Source organism: Pongo abelii, chromosome 5 (genome assembly GCF_028885655.2).
Source record: "Pongo abelii isolate AG06213 chromosome 5, NHGRI_mPonAbe1-v2.0_pri, whole genome shotgun sequence".
NCBI lineage: Eukaryota > Metazoa > Chordata > Mammalia > Primates > Hominidae > Pongo > Pongo abelii.
In genome coordinates, this window is record NC_071990.2 from 146,068,182 (window position 1) to 146,085,073 (window position 16,892).

At 36.1% G+C, this 16,892-nt stretch overlaps 1 protein-coding gene across 8 annotated transcripts in view; it reads left to right on the top strand.

The window, feature by feature from the left end:
• Positions 1-16,892, top strand: part of UTRN (utrophin) — a 573,989-nt gene that overhangs the window by 220,756 nt on the left and 336,341 nt on the right. For 7 of the 8 annotated variants that reach the window (XM_063724628.1, NM_001372253.1, XM_024247835.3 and 4 more), the window contains 5 exon segments: positions 10,698-10,877; positions 13,668-13,796; positions 14,349-14,519; positions 15,929-16,087; positions 16,511-16,648. In XM_063724628.1, the coding sequence (XP_063580698.1) occupies positions 10,698-10,877; positions 13,668-13,796; positions 14,349-14,519; positions 15,929-16,087; positions 16,511-16,648 (777 nt within the window). 8 annotated transcript variants of the gene reach the window in all.

Genomic DNA, 16,892 nt, shown 5'->3' on the forward strand with positions numbered 1-16,892 from the left:
TGCAACCTTGCCAACATCTGTTATTTTTTGACTTTTTAATAATAGCCATTCTGAATGGTGTGAGATGGTATCTCATTGTGGTTTCAATTTGCATTTCTCTAATGTTAGTGATGTTGAGCATTTTTTCATGTGTTGTTGGCTGCTAGTATGTCTTTTGTGAAGTGTCTGTTCATTTTCTTTGCCCACTTTTTAATGGGGTTATTTGTAAAACAGCTCTTTTAATAAGATATTTTTATCTTGATTCCAAAAGCATTACATTCATGGATCATCAAGGCCTTTATAGGTATTATGTTTATATAGTACTTAAAAGCCTAATTCACCACCTTTAAAATCAATGACACATATTTACAGAGTATTTACAAAGAATTGTGCTGAGTTTAATTCTTCGTTAATAACATTTTAAAACCAATAACTAATCTTTCTATTGCAAACTTACAGATGTAAAGAATATAGGAATAGAATTTTAAAAAATCAATACAAGAGTTTTCTTTAACCCTGTATTTTGAAATCACAGAGATTAGAAAGTTGATTTGCTGGTTCTGGCTTCTGCAGTAGACAAAGAATTGAATGGAACACGAGTAGTTCTTTTAACAAGGCATTCTGTTTTCCTAAATCTCTTTCCTGAGAAAGAAGCACGTATACTAGTGGGAAGTGCTGAATATACATGATCAATACTGTGACTGATGTTTATATAAAGCCACAAGTATCAGTTTGACACCCTCTACAGCTCTACACATTTGCTGTGGGCTTGAGGAGAAGGGCCTTGCTGAGAGGTTGTGGGGCGACACAACTCCTGCTTACTTTGAATGCTCTGTGGAGATGACAGCTGGGAGAAAGTTAAGATAGTAGACACTGGAAAGACTATTTTCAGTTTAGAAAAAAGCTCATGAAAAGCGTGTTCATGCCATGAGCTGTGTGAGTGTAAAGGAAGTGAAGAAAGGAATGTATGAGGGAAATGAGCATTGCAAGTCATCGGTGTGTTGTGGATGAATGCAAAACAAAGACACCAAACTTTATTTTTGTTAAATTTAAGTTTTTCAAGGACATATTATCTTCCTCATGCAGTATACTTTGAAAATCATTACTTTTTCAATTAGTAACATAAGTAATAGAAGCTATTTGAATGAAATTTGCCTAATGTAATACAAAAAAACAGGAGCAAAAATCACCTATAATCAAACAATACTGTTATTTTTTTCATTTTTTTGAGCACATTTCGATGTGCACATGCAAAAGCATATATTTAAAAATAAATTTTATTGTAACTAGTATTTATTGACCTTCTTTTAAAAACTTACATCTTTGGCATTTTTCTTTACCTATACTTGTTTTTGTATAGCATATTAGAGATATGCATAGTATTTCATTCTTAATTTTTTTATTTTCTCATTTTTCTATTCATGTCCATTTAAATTATTACTATTTTCACTATTATAGATAATGCTATGGTGAATATACTAAACCATATCATACATTCATAATTATTTCCTGAGGACAAATTCTTAACCCTAAAAGTATTGATCAAGGGACAGGAATATATCCATTTTTAAGTCTTACACATATTATGCAATTGTCCTTCAGAAATAGTGCACCCACCACATGCTAATGAGGATTTCCACTTGACATCATGTTTTGGTTATTTAATTAGAACATTTTTGACAATTTTATAGGTCTTCTATAGCGCTGTTAAAAATACCACTTTTTCCTCTAATTCTGACCATTTTTTATCACCAAATTGGTCTTTTAATTCAGAGCTTTTTATCTGTTCTGATTATCAATGCTTAGTGAGTTGTGTTTGATTGCAAATAATTTTTTTTATTACTGTAGCTTCCTTTTTTGTTTTTTTAGTTTTTTTTTTTTTTTTTGAAAAAAAGTAAATCCTTCTGAATATTTTTTAATGAACAAAATCCATCTTTTTCTTCATTATTTCTGCCTTTAGTGCTTAGAAAGACCACCTCTACTCCAGGTTCATTTAATTATTCACTAATTTTTTTCTACTAGCTTTTTTTTTTTTTTTTTAATTGTTATACTTTAAGTTCTGGGATACATGTGTGGAACGTGCAAGTTTGTTACATAGGTATACACGTGCCATGGTCATTTGCCACACTTAACCCATCATCTACCTTAGGTATTTCTCCTAATGCTACCCTTCCCCTAGCCCTCCAGCCCCCAACAGGCCCCAGTGTGTGATGTTACCCTTCCTGTGTCCATGTGTTCTCATTGTTCAATTCCCACTTATGAGTGAGAACATGTGGTGTTTGGTTTTCTGTTCCTGTGTTAGTTTACTGAGAATGATGGTTTCCAACTTCATCCAGGTCCCTGCAAAGGACATGAAATCACATTTTTAATAGCTACATAGTATTCTAAGATGTATATGTGCCACATTTTCTTTATCCAGTCTAACATTGATGGGCATTTGGGTTGATTCCAAGTCTTTGCTATTGTGAATAGTGCTGCAATAAACATACGTGGGCATGTCTTTAGAGTAGAATGATTTATAATCCTTTGAGTATATACCCAGTACTGGGATTTCTGGGTCAAATGATATTTCTAGTTCTAGATCCTTGAGGAATCACCTCTTCCATAATGGTTGAACTAATTTACACTCCCACCAACAGTGTAAAAGTGTTCCTGTTTCTCCACATCCTCTCCAGCATCTGTTGTTTCCTGACTTTTTAATAATCGCCATTCTACCTGGTGTGAGATGGTATCTCATTGTAGTTTTGATTTGCACTTCTCTAATGACCAGTGATAATGAGCTTTTTTTCATATGTTTGTTGGCCACATAAATGTCTTCTTTTGAGAAGTGCCTGTTCATATCCTTCACCTACTTTTTGATGGAGTTGTTTGTTTTTTCTTGTAAATTTGTTCAAGTTCCTTGTAGATTCAGGATATTAGCCCTTTGTCAGATGGATAGATTGCAAAAATTTTCTCCCAGTCTCTAGGTTGCCTGTTCACTATGATGGTACTTTCTTATGCTCTGCAGAAGCTCTTTAATTTATAGATCTTATTTGTCAATTTTGGCTTTTGTTGCCATTGCTTTTGGTGTCTTAATCATGAACTCTTTGCCCATGCCAGTGTCCTGAATGGTATTGCCTAGGTTTTCTTCTAGGGCTTTTATGGTTTTAGGTCTTACGTTTAAGTCTTTAATCCATCTTGAGTTAATTCTTGTATAAGGTGTAAGGAAGGGGTCCAGTTTTAGTTTTCTGCATATGGCTAGCCTGTTTTTCCAACACCATTTATTAAATAGGGAATCCTTTCCCTATTGCTTGTTTTTGTCAGGTTTGTCAAAGATCAGTTAGTTATAGACGTGTGGTATTATTTCTGAGGCCTCTGTTCTGTTCCATTGGTCTATATATCTGTTTTGGTGCCAGTACCATGCTGTTTTGGTTACTGTAGCCTGATAGTGTAGTTTGAAGTCAGCTGGATGCCTCCAGCTTTGTTCTTTTTGCTTAGGATTTTCTTGGCTATATGGGCTCTTTTTGGTTCCATATGAAATTTAAAGTGTTTTTTTCTAATTCTGTGAAGAAAGTCAATGGTAGCTTGATGGGAATAGCATTGAATCTAAAAATTACTTTGAGCAGTATGGCCATTTTCACAATATTGATTCTTCCTATCCATGAGCATGGAATGTTTTTCCATTTGTTTGTGTCCTCTCTTATTTCATTGAGCAGTGGTTTGTAGTTCTCCTTGAAGAGGTCCTTCACATCGCTTGTAAGTTGTATTCCTAGCTATTTAATTCTCTTTGCAGCAATTGTGAATGGGAGTTCACTCATGATTTGGCTCTCTGTTATTGGTGTATAAGAATGCTTGTGATTTTTGCACATTGATTTTGTATCCTGAGACTTTGCTGAAATTGCATATCAGTTTAAGGAGTTTTTGGGCTGAGACTATGGGGTTTTCTAAATATACAATTATGTCATCTGCAAACAGAGACAATTTGACTTCTTCTCTTCCTATTTGAATACGCTTTATTTCTTTCTCTTTCCTGATTGCCCTGGCCAGAACTTCCAATACTATATTGAATAGGAGTGGTGAGAGAGGGCATCCTTTTCTTGTGACAGTTTTCAAAAGGAATGCTTTCAGCTTTTGCCCATTCAATATGATATTGGCTGTGGGTTTGTCATAAATAGCTCTTATTATTTTGAGATATGTTCAATTAATACCTAGTTTATTAAGTGTTTTTTAGCATGAAGGAGTGTTGAATTTTATCGAAGGCCTTTTCTGCATCTATTGAGATAATCATGTGGTTTGTGTCATTGGTTCTGCTTATGTGATGGATTACGTTTATTGATTTGTGTATGGATTACATTTATTGATTTGCATTGAACTAGCCTTGCATCCCAGAGATGAAGCCGACTTGATCATGGTGGATACACTTTTTGATATGCTGCTGGATTCAGTTTGCCAGCATTTTATTGAGGATTATCGCATCGATGTTCATCAGGGATATTGGCCTGAAATTTTCTTTTTTGTGTTTTGTCTCTGCCAGGTTTTGGTATCAGGATAATACTGGCCTCATAAAATGAATTAGGGAGGAGTCCCTCTTTTTCTATTGTTTGGAATAGTTTCAGAAGGAATGGTACCAGCTCCTCTTAGTACCTCTGTTAGAATTCAGCTGTGAATCCATCTGGTCCTGGGCTTTTGTTGATTGGTAGGCTATTAATTATTGCCTCAATTTCAGAACTTGTTTTTGGTCTATTCAGGGATACAACTTCTTCCTGGTTTAGTCTTGTGAGGGTGTATGTGTCCTGGGATTTATCCATTTCTTCTACATTTTCTAGTTCATTTTTGTAGAGGTGCTTATAGTATTTTCTGATGGTAGTTTGTATTTCTGTGGGATCATTGGTGATATCCCCTTTATCTTTTTTTTGTGTGTGACTATTTGATTCTTCTCTCTTTTCTTCTTTATTAGTCTGGCTAGTGGCTTATCTATTTCATTAATCTTTTCAAAAAACCAGCTCCTGGGTTCATTGATTTTTTTGAAGGGTTTTTGTGTCTCTATCTCCTTTAGTTCTGCTCTGCTCTTAGTTATTTCTGTCTTCTGCTAGCTTTTGAATTTGTTTTGCTCTTGCTTCTCTAGTTCTTTTAATTGTGATATCAGGGTGTTGATTTTAGATCTTTCCGGCTTTCTCATGTGGGCAGTTAGTGCTATAAATTTCCCTCTAAACACTGCTTTAGCTGTGTCCCAGAGATTCTGTTATGTTTTGTCTTTGTTCCCATTGGTTTCAAAGAACTTATTTACTTCTGCCTTAATTTTGTTATTTACCCAGAAGTCATTCAGGAGCAGGTTGTGCAGTTTCCTTGTAGTTGTGCGGTTTTGAGTGATTTTCTTAATCCTGAGTTCTAATTTGATTGCACTGTGGTCTGAGAGACTGTTTGTTACGATTTCTGTTCTTTTGCATTTGCTGAGGAGTGTTTTACTTCCAATTATGTGGTCAATTTTAGAATAAGTGCTATGTGGTGCTGAGAAGAATGTATATTCTGTTGATTTGGGGTGGAGAGTTCTATATATGTCTATTAGTTCCACTTGGTACAGAGCTGAGTTCAAGTCCTGAATATCCTTGTTAATTTTCTGCCTCACTGATCTGTCTAATATTGACAGTTGGGCGTTAAAGTCTCCCCCTATTATTGTGTGGAAGTCTAAGTCTCTTTGTAGGTCTCTAAGAACTTGCTTTATGAATCTGGGTCCTCCTGTATTGGGTGCATATATATTTAGGATAGTTAGCTCTTCTTGTTGCATTGATCCCTTTACCACTATGTTATGCCCTTCTTTGTCTTTTTTGATCTTTGTTGGTTTAAAGTCTGTTTTATCAGAGACTAGGATTGCAACCCCCGCATTTTTTTTTTGCTTTCCATTTGTTTGATAAATATTCCTCCATCCCTTTATGTTGAGTCTATGTGTGTCTTTGCACAAGAGATGGGTCTCCTGAATACAGCACACTGATGGGTCTTGGCTGTTTATCCAGTTTGCCAGTCTTGTGTCTTTTAATTGGGGCATTTAGCCCCTTTACATTTAAGGTTAATATTGTTATGTATGAATTTGATCCTGTCATTATGATATTATCTGGTTATTTTGCCCATTAGTTGATGCAGTTTCTTCATAGTGTCCATGGTCTTTACATTTTGGTATGTTTTTGCAGTGGCTGAAACTGGTTTTTCATTTCCGTATTTAGTGCTTACTTCGGGAGTTCTTGTAAGGCAGGCCTCATGGTGACAGAATATCTCAGCATTTGCTTGTCTGTAAAGGATTTTATTTCTCCTTTGCTTATGAAGCTTAGTTCAGCTGAATATGAAATTCTGGGTTGAAAATTCTTTTCTTTAAGAATGTTGAATATTGGCCCCCATTCTCTTCTGGCTTGTAGGTTTTCTGCAAAGAGATCTGCATTAGTCTGATGGGCTTCTCTTTGTGGGTAACCTGACCTTTCTCTCTGGCTGCCCTTAACATTTTTTCCTTCATTTCAACCTTGGTGAATCTGATGATTATGTGTCTTGGGGTTGCTCTTCCTGAGGAGGGGTATCTTTGTGGCATTCTCTGTATTTCCTAAAGTTGAATGTTGGCCTGTCTTGCTAGGTTCGAGGCGTTCTCTTGCATAATATCTTGAAGTGTGTTTTCCAACTTTGTTCCATTCTCCCTGTCACTTTTGGGTACACCAATCAAATGTAGGTTTGGTTTTTTCACATAGTCTCTTATTTCTTGGAGGCTTTGTTTGTTCATTTTCATTCTTTTTTCTCTAATCTTATCTTCACACTTTATTTTATTAAGTTGATCTTCAATCTCTGATATGCTTTCTTCCGCTTGATTTATTCAGCTATTGATACTTGTATATGCCTCATGAAGTTTTCGTGCTGTGTTTTCAGCTTCATCAGGTCATTTATGTTCTTCTCTAAATTGGTTATTCTAGTTAGCAGTTTCTGTAACCTTTTTTTCAAGGTTCTTAGCTTCCTTGCATTGGGTTAGAACTTGCTCCTTTAGCTTGGAGGAGTTTGTTATTACCCACTTTCTGAAGCCTACTTCTGTCAATTCATCAAACTCATTCTCCAACTGGTTTTGTTCCCTTGCTAGCAAGGAGTTCTGATTCTTTGGAGGAGAAGAGACATCCTGGTTTTTGGAATTTACAGCATTTTTGCGCTGGTTTTTCCTCATCTTTGTGGATTTATCTACCTTTGATCTTTGATGTTGGTGACCTTCGAATGGGGTTTTTGCATGGTCATTCTTTTTGTTGATGTTAATGTTGTTGCTTTTTGTTTGTTAGTTTTCCTTCTAACAGGCCCCTCTGCTGCAGGTCTGCTGGAGTTTGCTGGAGGTCCACCCCAGACCTGTTTGCCTGGGTATCAGCAGGGGAAGCTGCAGAATAGCAAAGATTGCTCCCTGCTCCTTCCTCTGGAAGCTTCGTTCCAGAGGGGCACTCGCCAGATACCAGCTGGAGCTCTTCTATATTAGGTGTCTGTTGACCCCTGCTGGGAGGTGTCTCCCAGTCAGGAGGCACAGGGGTCAGGGACCCACTTGAGGAGGCAGTCTGTCCCTTAGCAGAGTTCGAGCTCTGTGCTGGGAGATCCGCTGCTCTCTTCAGAGCCGGCAGGCAGGAACGTTTAAGTCTGGTGAAGCTTTGCTCACAGCTGCCCTTTCCCCCAGGTGCTCTGTCCCAGGCAGATGGGAGTTTTCTCTATAAGCCCCTTGCTGGGGCTGCTGCATTTCTTTCGGAGATGAGACAGTCTGGCTACAGTGGCTTTTCTGAGCTGTGGTGGGTTCTGCCCAGTTTGAACTTCCTGGAGGCTTTGTTTACACTGTGAGGGGAAAACTGCCTACTCAAGCCTCAGTAATGGTGGATGCCCTTCTCACCACCAAGCTCCAGCATTCCAGGTCGACTTCAGACTGCTGTCCTGGCAGCGAGAATTTCCAGCCGTTGGATCTTAGCTTGCTGGGCTCCATGGGGATGGGATCTGCTGAGCTAGACCACTTGGCTCCCTGGCTTCAGTCCCCTTTCCAGGGGAGTGAATGGTTCCGTCTTGCTGGTGTTCCAGGCACCACTGGGGTATGAAAAAAAACCCGAAAACTCCTGCAGCTAGCTTGGTGTCTCCCCAATCGGCTGCCCAGTTTTGTGCTTGAAACCCAGGGCCCTGGTGATGTAGGCACCTGAGGGAATCTCTGGGTCTGTGGGTTGTGCAGGCCTTGAGAAAAATGTATTATCTTGGCTGGATAGCACCGTTCCTCATGGCGCAGTCCCTCATGGCTTCCCTTGGCTAGGGGAGGGAGTTCCCCAACCCCTTGCGCTTCCCTGGTGAAGCGACACCCTCCGTGGGCTGCACCCACTGTCTAACCAGTTCCAGTGAGATGAACCAAGTACCTCTGTTGGAAATGCAGAAATCGCCTGCATTCTTTGTTGGTCTTGCTGGGAGCTGCAGACTGGAGCTGTTCCTGTTTGGCCATCTTGCGAGCCACCTCCTCTGCTAGCTCTTTTATAGTTTCATCTTTTTACCTTTAATGCATTAATCTCTCCAGAATTTATTTTGGTGTATTTTGTGAGTTAAGGCTCTAACCTTCTTTCCAAAAGGATAACCAATTATTTTAGTGCTATTGGTTGAGTAATTAACCTTGTCCCCATGGATTTGACATGCTAAGTTCATATATTCTTATTTTCCTGTTGCCTTTCGTTGTTTTCTGCTCCACTGATCTGGCCCCATGAAATGTACCAGTTTTTAGAATGTTTAGCCATGTTTTATAGTATATTTTAACTGCAGTTAATGGGTTCCCTCTCTTTATGCTTCATTTTTGGTATATATCTTATATGAACTTTAGAATTTTTATTGTTAAATTCTTAAATTCTATTGGAAATTTTGATTTGAATTGCCTTGAATTCATACATTTGTGTAGTGCAGAATTGATATCTTTGTTATATTAATTCTATTTGGTAACATATATGTCTCATTTTTGTCCTAAATTATTTCACATTCCTACATCATGTTTTGATTTTTTTCTTTATAAACATTATTCATATATGCACAGGAGTTTATTCCTACATATCTATTTTTATTGCTATGTAAAAATATACTTTTCGTTTTTTTTTACAGAGTGCTTATTGTTGATACATAGGTGATATTGATTTTATATATTTAATTTTTAAACATCCATGTTCATGTACTCATAAATTCAATTTGTTTTTCAGCTGATTCTCATAGCTTTTTTAGGTAAACACTCAAAGCAATGAAAAATTTGTTTCTTTTGGAACAATATGCTCTTAAGTTTCCATTTAATCTTATTTCAGAATTGAAATAATAAAGATGATATATACAAGTCACAAATTCACAGCACATTCTCTTCATTAGAGTAAATCAAATGAAACATCAGTATGTATTAATAACATAACCACCATCTTTTTATCATTGTCTTTTCAGATTTAAGGAACATGCAGATTTCACAACATTTTAATATATTTGCACTTAAAGATTATGTAAAATTATTTTCAATGCAAAGCTTAAATAATATTTTCATTTCTGAATACTGTTTTTATTCCATAACTTAAATATCACTATTTTCAATGTAATCTTTTTTACTGTAAAAAAGTATGTGTACTATTTAGGTGTAATTACTTGTAGGTCATTATTTTTTATAGTTCTTAAATGCTATTATAGTCAATCAGTACATACCCACTGAAGAAATGAAAGATTCTTATTAATAATTGCTGAGAGCATGGCTATTGGGTATCCTTTATTTTTTCCCCCCTTGCTAGAGAATAACACTGGAAACTAGTATTTCAGTTCCTTCATAAATATACCAGTAATTGACATGGCCAAGTGAGTGTTTAAACCTGGACTCACTTGTGAATTTGTAATTGGTATGCTTTCCAAGATGTGATTTAATGTAGAAATATAAACTTGAGCTCCTTAAAATGATTGGTTTAAATGTTGATTTAAAAAATGGTCAATAATAGTAGCAGTAGGGTAGATACATGCATATTGCTTTTTGATTGAAAGAGCTTTGTAGTTTTAATTGTGGAACTCATGCTCTCTCTATAATTCTGTGACTATATACTTTGCCTGGTGAAACTTACGAATGTGCCAATCACTTTGTCATCATATCATCCAGAGTATTATCTTTGCACTTATGACACTTGTAAGACCAAAGCTTAGACTTGCTGTTCTCTTGTGAATTACTGACATGAAATGTTTTTTTGTAATGTTTATTCCGCATAATATATGTGAAATCACCCAGCTATAAGATGTTATCCTTACAAGTACCTATAGTACACATCGATAGTTTCCTCTGGTAATCTAGGAGATAAATTCATTGTGAATTTTTTTAAGTTGTGAGTTCTAGGATCCTTCTGCTTTGCCAGCTTGTAGTTACTAAAAATGAAATTGAGCCTTTACATTTAGAGTGATGATGAAGGTAATTGGCATTCATATGTAATAAATGGATTTATATTTAAATAAATGAAATAATTGCTTTCCCACAGCTGAGTGTGTTACACTCATTGGTATTTGTTGAATTACCCATTTTGTTTTCCATTTGGAACTTAAGAATTCTCACTATGTTAATAAGTTTGGGAATTTTATAAACTTTGACATTGTAAATTATCTAGGGAGTCATGGACTACTTTGTATATGTGGCAGAAAAGTTTTTAATAATTTAAGGTTGTATATACTTCTATAATATTCTGAAGCATCAAGTAGGTCTTGGTGTTTTTATTTTCTAGAATGTTCTGAAGGATCTGGAAAAGAGAAAAGCTGATTTAAATACCATCACAGAGAGTAGTGCAGCCCTGCAAAACTTGATTGAGGGCAGTGAGCCTATTTTAGAAGAGAGGCTCTGCGTCCTTAACGCTGGGTGGAGCCGAGTTCGTACCTGGACTGAAGATTGGTGCAATACCTTGATGGTATGTCTCAGGAAAAAGTTAATGATGAAATCTTCTCCTCTCTTCTAGTTATTTTTTAAATGAATACAACTTTGATTAAATTTCAAATCCTGTTTACCGTGTGTCACAGTGATGTTTTGCTTGTGAATTAATTTCATTAGACTAGGTTTTATTTTTTCTTTGGAAAGGTAATAACTAGAAAGAATTTACAATGTTTCTAAATATTCATGATCTGCATGGAATGAGGTACTTTCATATTTTAGTAAATGCACCTTATTTGTTTCATTTTAATGATTTCATATTTATTTGATTTTCATACTATCAGAAGCTATTTTTATATAAAATCTTTATAGTGTTTGAATAATGGCATACTGGTTAAGAGCACAGGCTCTAGCATCTGATGGCCTATGTAAAAATTTTCACTACTAGCTTGGTAACATTGGTCAAGTTACTTAAACATTCTCTAAACCTCAGTTGTTTAATTTGTAAAATGGACATTATTATATCTATCTCATACAGTTTTGCAATGATTGATTATGAGCCTTAAACATGTAGTGCTCTTAAATAATTATATGCAAAACAACCAATTTTAGATTTTGCTATGATTATAATTATTAAATATTGTATATGTGTTAGTCTTTGGTTATGCCACTACTCTGTAAATTATCTCGTGGAAATAGTCACCATTTAATTTTTATAGTGGTTTTATGTTCCTATGATACCAACTGTGAATATATGGCCACCCCACCCTCCCCTGCTGAGGAAGGCATTGTCATTTATAATTTTTTTTTAATTCTGAAATACCTGAGATAGGACTTTTATCAAATTTATAGAATTACTAGGTAATGGATAGAGACATCAAAAATACATTATTGTGTGTTTGAATATTTATTTAAATTCATCAGGATGTGTAGGGCAGTGAAGAGCATGGGCTTTGCTCTTGATCTCTAACAGATTTATATCCACAGTCCATGACTTATTATCTGTTTAACCTTAGCTAAGTTACTTAATGTTACTAAGCTTATATTTCCATATATAGAGAATGAGAACAAAAGTATATACCTAATAGAGTTGTTAAATATTGAATATAATAGTGAATATGAGATTCTTGGCTCAAGAATATGCTCATTAAATATTTTATATATTAATTTTTAAGTACTAGCTTTATTTCACATTCTTATGGCCCTTATTTCAGTCCATACCTTTCAAACTCTCCATTCAAGCAGTATCTTTCTCATGCTGTTAGAACATTTGATTTACCTGCTTAATAGGGGTAAACAAGTCTGGTGCTCATCAGTTCTTCCTACTTAGAATCCAGATCACTGTTGATATTTTCTTGTATCATTTATTAGTTCACATTTTCTTTTTTTTAATGTTTATTTTAAGTTCGGGGGTACAAGTGCAAGTTTGTTTTCTTTTATTTTTATATCGTTTATTTGTTCACTTTTTTTTTTTTTTTTTTTTTTGAGGCTGGGTGTCACTCTGTCACCCATGCTGGAGTGCAGTGGTATGATCATGGGTCACTGCAACCTCGACCTCTCCATGCTCAGGTGATCCTTCCACCTTAGCCTTGCGAGTAGCTGGAACTACCAGCATGCACCACCACACCTGGCTAATTTTTTAATTTTTTGTAGAGAGGGGGTTTCACCATGTTGTCCAGGCTGATCTTGAATTCCTGAGGTCAAGTGATCCTCCCATCGGGACCTCCCAAAATACTGGATTACAGGTGTAAGCCACCACACCCAGCCTACATTTTCTTTTTTCAACTATGTTTCATATTATAGATTAATGATTTCTTTCTTTGTAAAAACTTTAACTGTCTAAGCATTTTCCAGTTTCTTTTATCCCACAAAATATAATTGCTAAAGGTTAATTTCATCATAAGTCTCGTTACCCTTTTTGGTCACACTCTAACTTCTTGCCTTAGATTAACTGTTTCTCCCAGTCATAATCTGCTTAACTCTTGCTTCTGTTTTCAAATCTGTTCTGTCAAGCACATTTCATGTCCTGCTTCAGTACATCTTGCTGTGGTCTGTGCCAGATGTAATATTAAGGGCTGGTGATACTGAGGTAAGGAGACAAAGGCACTGTCCTTTGAGCAGAGTATACAGAATCTTTTTCAATTCATATCTTAGTCATTTAAAAAAATTATTCCTTAAATGAGTTTTTTAAAAATATGGGCCAGGTGCGGTAGCACACACCTGTAATCCCAGCACTTTGGGAGGCTGAGGCAGGCGGATCACAAGGTCAAGAGATCGAGACCATCCTGGCCAACATGGTGAAACCCCATCTCTGCTAAAAATACAAAAATTAGCTGGGTGTGGTGGTGCACACCTGCAGTCCCAGCTACTCGGGAGGTTGAGGCAGGAGAATCACTTGAACCCGGGAGGTGGAGGTTGTAATGAGCTGAGATTGCGCCACTCTACTCCAGCCTGGCGACAGAGCAAGGCTCCATCTCAAAAGAAAAAAAAAAGATTGAAGAGGGCAAATCAGATTAGTTGTAATATAAGAATAAGGACTAAGAGATGAACTTGCATTGAAATTGAAAAAGAAACTTTCACCTTTTATTCTACTTCAACTTTTTATTGTGCTGAGGTCTAAATCAAATAAATTTAAAAAGTGTTAAGCACCATAGATGTGCATTTTTAGGAATGAGATTTATTCACTGAAGAAGAGCTCTGCAGGAAGGTGAAAGCTCTTCTTTAAATTCATGATACAGTTTGCTCTTCGAAGGTCTTTTAAATCTCTTTTAAGATTATCATCTTAAATATTTCATATGGTTATGTAAGCATTTTATTAATTCCTTTGTAGAACCATCAGAACCAGCTCGAAATATTTGATGGAAACGTGGCTCACATAAGTACCTGGCTTTATCAAGCTGAAGCTCTATTGGATGAAATTGAAAAGAAACCAGCAAGTAAACAGGAAGAAATTGTGAAGGTAGCAAACCTAGAGACATCAGTAACACTTTTGGGAGTGGAATGTTTTGTTGTCATGTTTTCTCTTGTGGAATGCTCTAAGTTACTCACGCTCTCATTCCTCCCAAGCATTAGATTCATTAACATTTATTTTGATGGGAGAAACAGACAATAAGAGACAAACTCAATAAGAGACGAACTTGAAATTGAAAGACTTGTAAGAGATTTCAGCACAATCAACCAGAGTAAGAGCTATTCACATAAGATGCCGATGAGTCTTGCTTACTTTTGTATTCTCCACTGAGTCTGTCTTACTTCTGTAGTCTCCAATGAGTCTTACATACTTTTGTATTCTCCAGTGAGTCTTACTTCTGTATTTTCCAATGAGAATTACTTACCTCTGTGTTCTCCAATGAGTCCTATGTGAACAGCTCTCACCTGGTTGATTATGCTGAAATCTCTTACTGGGAATCCCAGATGTTTATTTAAACTACCTTTCATTCTGTATAAGCATCACACTCATGTTTGGATTTGATTTTTCCCATGAGATAATTTTGTGTTTTCTTATAATTAGCGTTTAGTGTCTGAGCTGGATGATGCCAACCTCCAGGTTGAAAATGTCCGCGATCAAGCCCTTATTTTGATGAATGCCCGTGGAAGCTCAAGCAGGGAGCTTGTAGAACCAAAGTTAGCTGAGCTGAATAGGAACTTTGAAAAGGTGTCTCAGCATATCAAAAGTGCCAAAGTGAGTAATTATGTTTTTAGAGTAAACCATTTTTCCTATGGGTATGTATCTAAATGATAGTCATACAGTACATACATCAACAATTTTGTTTTATTATTTTAATTTTATTGTTTTCTCTCTCTGTCACCCAGGCTGCAGTGCAGTGGCATGATCTCACTGCAACCTCCGCCTTCTGGGTGCAAGCTATTCTCCTGCCTCAGCCTCCCGAGTAGCTGGGATTACGGGCAACTGCCACCACGCCCAGCTAATTTTTGTATTTTTTTTTAGGAGAAATAGGGTTTCACCATCTTGGCCAGGCTGGTCTTGAGCTGCTGACCTCAAGTGATCTACCCGCCTTGGCCTCCCAAAGTGCTGGAATTACAGGTGTGAGCCGCTGCACCTGGCCAACAATTTTTAAATTAAAATGTTTTTAATCACTTTTTCTTTGAATGGAGCATTTGTCTGTATTTATTTGTGATTGTGCATATGAAGGAGAGAAAACAAGCAATTAGTATTGAGAAAATAACCTATTTGAGAAAAGGTTTCAAAGACTCAGTCAAAGGTTAAAATTGGTTATGAAATGATGAAACTAATTCCCAAGCTAGGGATGAATATTAAACCCTTTATTTTATGGTCACACTCTATATATGTGTTCACATTGCACACACCACAGAACTTGTTTTCTGTGTTTTACATGACGACCAATCTACAAGTTACAGATAATTTCACAGTTTAATCCTAATGTAGGAAAGTACTACCTGATTTTATAAATTTAAAAAAGAGCTTTAGACATTTTTAATTAACAGGGTAATAAATGGGAGCTTTATGAGAGAGTGCTAGTTTTCCCACACTTAGCCAACCCCAGATGGTATTTATCTGCATTTAGTTTTATTAAAATTGTTTTATTGAGTTTTAGTTAAACAAATATAAAATTTTTCTACGTAGATGTTATCTGAAAAGATGACATTGAGAAATATGCACTTCTTTGACGTTTGTGTATGAAAATCCAAGGGGAATTCTACTGAGGAAACTTAACTGGGAGACATTCTGTGAGGTGTCCCTGCCCTGGGGGCCGGGTGGCTGTTCTTCCTTTCTGTGGCCATGGTAAGGATAGTTTCTGGATCATGGCCATAGTTTCCTGCTATGCTCACATGTGGTCTCCAAATCCACGGCACAACACTCTGGGCAGCCACAGTGAATTGCAACACTACATCACATCCCTGGCTAGAGTTTGGAGAAAACGGGTCATTCAGAGAAGTCTGAATTGGTAAAATCATTGCCATATAAATGAATGAAACCAAAGTTAGCTGAGCTGAATAGGAAAGTCAATTAAAAAAATGTTAGTTTCTCTTTTGACACCCTGTCTCTCTGATTAATGATGGAAAGTCAAATTAAAAATGTATTTTCAGAGAATTCTTTTCCTTCTACAGTTGTTAATTGCTCAGGAACCATTATACCAATGTTTGGTCACCACTGAAACATTTGAAACTGGTGTGCCTTTCTCTGACTTGGAAAAATTAGAAAATGACATAGAAAATATGTTAAAATTTGTGGAAAAACCCTTGGAATCTAGTGATGAAGATGAAAAGGTTGGTTCAAGGAGATTTCAAAACTGTGGTGTTCTCATTTTTCTTCTCTATTAATTTTATTTTTACATCAATGATGTTTGCCCGTATAATCTGTCAAACATGATGAAACAGATTCAAATGTGATTTTTTGATGTGTGTGTATGTAAGAGTCACATGATTCATGTGCTTAAAAAGAAAATAGACTCAGTTTCTGAACTAGACATAATCCTTAGTATTATCTAATGTTTGCTAAACTCTCTTTGAGATATTTTATCTTCAAATACAAAATATCTTTAAAAAAACATAAATTTTTTGATCGTTCAGGTTAACATATCTTGACTTACACTATACTAAGTAGGTTAGTTTTCCTCCTTAGGAGCTGATAGGAAGTGACCTTATGCATTTTTCTTTTGAGTCATTTTTTTTTTCCTTTTAAAAATTTAGATGGATGAGGAGAGAGCCCAGATTGAGGAAGTTCTACAAAGAGGAGAAGAAATGTTACATCAACCTATGGAAGATAATAAAAAAGAAAAGATCCGTTTGCAGTTATTACTTTTGCATACTAGATACAACAAAATTAAGGTATTATTATTGGAGAGTCTCTGTTGCATTGAAATACCTTACTTAACTCTTGCCATTCAGATGTGTGATGCTGCATCACAGATGCTTTAAAACACACCAGCTGGAATATCATCTCCTCGTTTCTAGTGTGTGTTACTAGATGTGTTCATATTTTTGGATGGCGCAGAACTCAAAATAGAAATGTAAAACCTTATTATTGGCCATCTCTTTTGGATTTCTGATTATGTTATCAAACTTAAAAGAG